Raw genomic sequence first — 6,171 nt, 5'->3', positions numbered from 1 at the left:
TCTTTACAAGATGCACTAGTCAAAAGAACTTTAAGCTTTTATTTGACTTTTTGTGTTCTCTTATGCTCTTGTATTAGAGTGCTGTGAGATGTAGTTAAATATTTGTTTTGGATGGTGTGAGTGTGGGTGTACCGGGGTCTGGGTTAATTGAGAGTGTATTATATGTTGTAACAATTTTTACATAGTGTTATTTTCTAGTAGTCTATTGACAACGTCCGTTGTTTTTTCTTCGATTTTGGAATTTTTTTTGTTATGTTATTATATCGTGATTGTGTTTCTATTTTTTCTACATGTTTTGTTTTTTTCTAACAACTAGAAGAGAACCAATTGTTAGGAAAAAAGAAAGATGTGTGGACAACTCATTTATTGTTTCAACAATTTTTTTATAGTCTTAGTTACACTAGTATTTGATTATTATCTGACCTAACATATCATTTGTTTTTCAACAAGTAATTAAATCATGTATCTTCATCAAATAATTCCCTACTTCATATGTACCTACAATTCATAAATTGATTATTTAGTAATAATCTTGATTGGAGAGGTTCTTTGTTGATTTCATGGAAAAGCAAGATGCAAGCAAAAGTCTCTAAATTCCGTACTTAATGAGAGAATCGTGCCCATTGCCCATGTCTATAATTTATTTTGAAATAATATGGCTCTGTGATCTCTGGACTTAATTTGAATTTCCTCAAACATAGCTAATATGACTATTCAAATGGTTGAGAATCCTATTTTTCATGAGTGCACCAAATTAATTCAAATTGTAAATGTTTTAACTACTATTTATACAATAGAAGAACAAAGAAAAAGGTATGAAAATCAAATTTATTGACAAAGTTCAAGTATTCTCTGTAACATGGTTTTAAATTGCGGTCCGCAACCGCATCGAACCGTAATTGCGGTGTGATTTTAAAATCTCGCTTCCGGATACATTAGGAACCCCATCGAACAATTTTAATCATGTTTTTTTAAGTATTTTTATCAAAAATCAATATATTAGAATTCTAAAACTCAATTTACTTCTTATATAATGAAAAAACATCACATTAAGTGTTTTTCAATATAATATTTCAAACACTTTCTTTTAAAAATTCACGCCGCAACGGCCGCAATGCGCATCGCAATAAGCGCAATGACCGCAATCGCAACTTCCGCAACCGCAACGGCATCCGCAGCCACAACCGCAATTTAAAACCATGCTCTGTAAGACTAATAATAATTATTTTAAATAACCAATCCCTACTATTACTTAGTACAGCATGCAACATCTCATTTCATTGCATGTATATTAAAACGTTTCCTGCTAAAAATAAGACTCAGAAGGAATGCTAAAAACATTTTGAGCAGTGCTAAGAAAAAAGCAAAAGAATCAAGCCAAAAATACCATAATTGTAGCAAAGTATGTAATCAAACTTAACAACAAAACAATTCTTCAACATTATGCATAAAAAGTCTAAAATTCATAAACTCAAAAGAAGCAATTAAAGATTATCATTCAGAGTCACTTTCCTCATCAGAGTAACTTCGGTTGATCTTTTTCAAAGCAGATTCAAATATGCTCTCAAGCTCCTTCAGAAAGTCCACAAAAACAAACGTTTCTCGGTCCATCTTATCTTCAATCAACATTTTTCCCTTTACCATTGCAGCATTGATCTTCATTTTATCAGTTAAGCTAAGCATGGAAGTAACACTACCATCCTTCATTACTTTCCTCATGTTATAAAGATAATCCTCTAAAACATTCATCGCTTTCACTTTCTTCATAAACTTCATGTCTTCGGCCTTGAACTTCTCAGCTTCATTTATCATTCTCTCAATTTCTTCAGCGGAAAGTCTTCCATTTTCTTTCGTTATTGTAATATTTTTCTTATTACCACTGATTTCTTCCTCTGCCGAGACGTTTAGTATACCATCAGCATCGATATCAAAGCATACGCTTACAGGAAGTCCGCGAGGTGCAAGAGATACTTTTAGTACAAATACACCAAGCAAGTTGTTCTCACTCGCAACCATTCTCTCACCCTCGTAAACATCGATTGAGACACCGGGTTGGTCATCTTCACATGTGTGGTATACTTGTTTCTTCTTTACAGGAATTGTAGAATTTCTCGGAATCAATACACTCATGACATCTCCTTTTATCATTATCCCAAGTGATAACGGTATAACGTCCCGCAGCACTAAGTTTGGAACCGACTTGATCCCGTCACTCAGCAAGGCAGCCTGGACAGCAGCACCATAAGCAACAGCCTCATCAGGGTTGATGCTCAAACATAGTTCCTTTCCATTGAAAAAGTCTTGCAATAGCTGCATCACTTTCGGAATCCTAGAACTACCGCCAACAAGAACAACATCATCTACATTTTTCTTACTAATTTTCGCATCAGTAAGACAACTTTCAACGGTTTCCATACACTTTTCAAAGAGATTCATGTTGAGTTGCTCAAACTTAGCACGACTGATCGATGAACACAAGTCAATACCTTCAAATATAGCATCTATATCGATTGAGGTCTCGCTGTCAAATGAAAGTGTCCTTTTCGCTCTCTCGCAAGCAGTTCTCAATCTTCTAAGGGCCTTTGGGTTCCCACTTATGTCCTTATTATGCTTCCTCTTGAACTCCTTCACAAAGTGGTTAACCATTCTGTTATCAAAATCCTCTCCTCCAAGATGAGTATCTCCCGCAGTAGCTATGACATCAAATTCATTATTCTTGATTGTAAGAAGAGACACATCAAACGTTCCACCGCCAAGATCAAAGACGAAAATATTCCTCTCTTCAACACAATTAGCTCTCTTCTGAAGGCCATATGCAAGAGCAGCAGCAGTAGGTTCATTGATGATCCGAATAACATTGAGTCCGGCAATGGCACCGGCATCTTTTGTGGCTTTTCGCTGCGAGTCATTGAAATAAGCCGGCACAGTGATTACTGCATCTTTAACCTTTGACTCCAAAAATTTATCTGCTATCTCCTTCATCTTCATAAGAATCATGGATGAAATTTCCTCGGCAACATAGCACTTTTCTTCATTTTTAAAATTAACAACAATCATAGGGTTGTCATCATTTCCAGCTATCACCTTAAATGGCCACAACTGTAGATCATCTTGAATAACAGAATCACTATATTTTCTACCAATCAACCTCTTTGCATCTGCAAAATTTAAAATATCGGTGGTATAATATTTGTTCTTTGTAATGCAAGCTTAGAAAAAAAATTACAAACCATACAGTAAAACAAAAGATAAATTACCAAAGATAGTGTTGACTGGATTTGAAGCTGCCTGATTTTTTGCAGCATCACCAATCAACCTTTGAGAGTCAGTAAAAGCAACAAAAGAAGGAGTGGTTTTGTTTCCTTGTTCATTGTGAATAATCTCAGCTCGGTTGTTTTGTTCCTGCCATACAGCAACACATGAATATGTTGTGCCAAGGTCAATTCCAATAGCAGGTCCTTCATATTTCTTTGCCATGTTCTTTCAAGTGAATGGATACTGTTTTCAAATTCAAACTTTAGAAGATAAAGAGACGTGTATTATCTCTGGTTTGTTTTTATGTTAGTGGAATTAGAAACTTGGTGACTGTGCGCAGGTCCCATGTATTTATGTCTTCTTCCTAGTGACTGTTAATGTTCCAATAAACAATGTCTCGTAGAATACTCCCACTTTTGTATTTCCAATTAATACTCCAACAGGAAGTTAGGATGAAAAAAAAGAAACGTTTGGCTTCTAAGGTACAGCTACTTAAGCTAATCCGTGCACATGTTCTTAATGGAAACAAGTGAAGATTTTAGTAGTACTTTTAGGCATGTTAAGATTTTTCATTACATCGGGAGTAAATTGAATTTTTGAATTTTCAATTTTTGAATTTTCAAATTTCAAATTTTGATGAAAATAGTTGAAAAAACGTGGACAAAATTATCCGATGTGATTTCTAATGGCAATCAGTTCCATGGTTTAAATTCACAATGCAATTGCGTTGTGATGCGGACGAGAAGACTATTGCATCAGCAATGCGGCCGTAATTACGGCTGTGGAGTGCAATTTAAAAGCATGCTTATACGCAAGTAAACTTGTTATTTTCCTTCAAGTTAGTCTATCCCTATATATAAGGTGTATGTGTGAATATGGCAATAGAAAACAGTCTAGACGATGGTGAATAGACTTAAAATCAAAAAGTCAATTGATTTTTCAAGTAAGAATAATCGGTAGTTTTTCTGAGTTTCCTTATACTCAGTAGAAAATTATTAGGTAGCAACCCAAATTACTTTACAAATATCGTAATGATTGGACGAGGATACACAATGTATGCAACTGAATCAATTGAATAACTCACGAGATGTGGTGACACAATTTATCAATTAAGTCGAATTCTGAAAAGCGATGTTTTCGCAAATTTTAATCACCGCTAAAGCTCTTAATGGTTTTCCGATTCCAACAAAAGTTAAGCTTTTCGAATTAAATCGCTATTACCAAAATGTAAATCTAAGTACATATGTTCTTCGAAATGCAAGAGAAAGAGAGAGATGACACGGTGATTTAAAGTACTTCGACTCTTTCGTCCTCGCGTGAGTCTACGTGCACTAATGAAAGTACCTGCATAACTCCATTAGATTTAGAGTAATATACAAAGATTTCATACAATCACTTATCTGTAATAATGTTGAAGACATTAAAACTTCAATTCCCAATCTTGACTTGTATAGATGGCCAACTGTCAAACCCCTCTACGTAATCTTCACTCGAATAACGCTTTCAATCTTCCAATAACACCAATGTTGCTCCAAGTCTTTGTTTGTAGCAATCAACCTCTTGATCCTACCGATTCCTTGAGCTGTGAAATCGTCCAAAGATGGAAAAGAAGTTTTTCAAATCTGTAACCTTCCGCATAGTCACTACTAAGACAGTTATGGAGAGAAGATATTCTTCTTTTTACTGGAATTTGTTAGCATCAGTGACAACAACCCCAATCTTGCAAGAACGTGAAAAAATCTTTGAAAAAATATTTTGAAAAATTAGAAAACCCACATCATTGCAATCAGTACAATCCTTGATTCGAATCAGAAGGTTCTCAAGATTTTATGAAAGTTTATGTTTGATATGATTCGAATCAGAACTCAAGTGTAACTTAAGTGATTCGAATCAAAGAGTTCAAAAGCCGGTTTTTCATGTTTTAAACACCTTTTTTATACGTGATCTAAAAATAATGTGCAATGATTTTTTCCACAAACTCATAGACTTGACTAATAACATTTTGATCAAGTTCAAACGTAACCTAAAGGTTTATTATGCATGATAAAAGATATGAATCATGTGTGAGCAATACATGAGGGAGACTCAACAAAGATAAAATACGAAAGCAATAAGACAAGCAATCAAAGTAGAACTGTACCAGGATTTCTCCCCATGTATAATATGAGGATGTGTAACAACTACATCCCCTAAGGATATGCAGCTACAATCTCCCCTTTTTTAAAGCTTGGCAATCTTTAACTTGTAATGGAGTCGATATGAGCCAAAATCCAAAATGCTTATGCTCCCCTGAAACATTGCACATAAACCACAACATAAACCACATAAAACCAATCATAGACTCATTACAACTTCTCCATATTTGACAAGATCAAAAAGAGATACTATAGTTACTAGTCTATGCCACAAACAAACAGTCTCCTTAAAGTAATTCCAAGAAAAACAAATAGCTTAAACAATCTAAGAAGAATATACAACACTTAAGATCATATATCAATACGAAGATAAACATGCTACATGCAACAAGATGCAAAAGAGACATGCAACAACAATTTCCTAAAATAAGGAAATGCATTAGATGATAAATAATGCATGATCAATTATACAAATGCTCAAATACACATAAAAAGTATATTTTGTAACGCCACTGGATTTTATTTCACCACGGCCAAAGGATTCACCGTGGTAGAATCTATTCAATTAAACACTTTCCTTTTATTTTCACCTTTAAGCCCACTTTTCACCACGGTTAAAACTTCTAACCATGGTGAAAAGTGGCGCATGGTCATGAGATTGAATCTGGCGGTTGTTGTTCTACTGTTGTATTTTTAACATTGTCTTAAAATACATACAACAACGATTGTTTAATACAATCATTGTTGTATGTAGCGCATGTCATGAGTTTGAATCTTGTTG

General features: G+C 34.5%; 1 protein-coding gene across 1 annotated transcript; it reads right to left on the bottom strand.

Annotated features, from left to right (window-relative positions):
• Positions 1-1,494: 1,494 nt before the first annotated feature.
• LOC131636335 (heat shock cognate 70 kDa protein-like) lies at positions 1,495-3,477 on the bottom strand. The gene is made up of 2 exons (XM_058906955.1): positions 3,258-3,477; positions 1,495-3,158 (listed from the first exon to the last, which is right to left on the bottom strand). The coding sequence occupies exons 1-2, from the start codon at positions 3,475-3,477 to the stop codon at positions 1,495-1,497; spliced, it is 1,884 nt and encodes a 627-aa protein (XP_058762938.1).
• Positions 3,478-6,171: the final 2,694 nt, after the last annotated feature.

This window comes from Vicia villosa, unplaced genomic scaffold (assembly GCF_029867415.1).
Source record: "Vicia villosa cultivar HV-30 ecotype Madison, WI unplaced genomic scaffold, Vvil1.0 ctg.001698F_1_1, whole genome shotgun sequence".
In the NCBI taxonomy this organism is placed as follows: Eukaryota; Viridiplantae; Streptophyta; class Magnoliopsida; order Fabales; family Fabaceae; genus Vicia; species Vicia villosa.
Note: the sequence above shows the minus strand (reverse complement) of the source record. Positions and strands in the feature narration are given on the sequence as shown.

Coding starts and splice junctions, on each gene's coding strand:
- LOC131636335 (XM_058906955.1), bottom strand. CDS start 3,477: ATGGCAAAGAAATATGAAGGACCTGCTATTGGAATTGACCTTGGCACA. Junction 3,159..3,257: donor TCCAGTCAACACTATCTTTG/GTAATTTATCTT, acceptor TAAATTTTGCAG/ATGCAAAGAGGTTGATTGGT.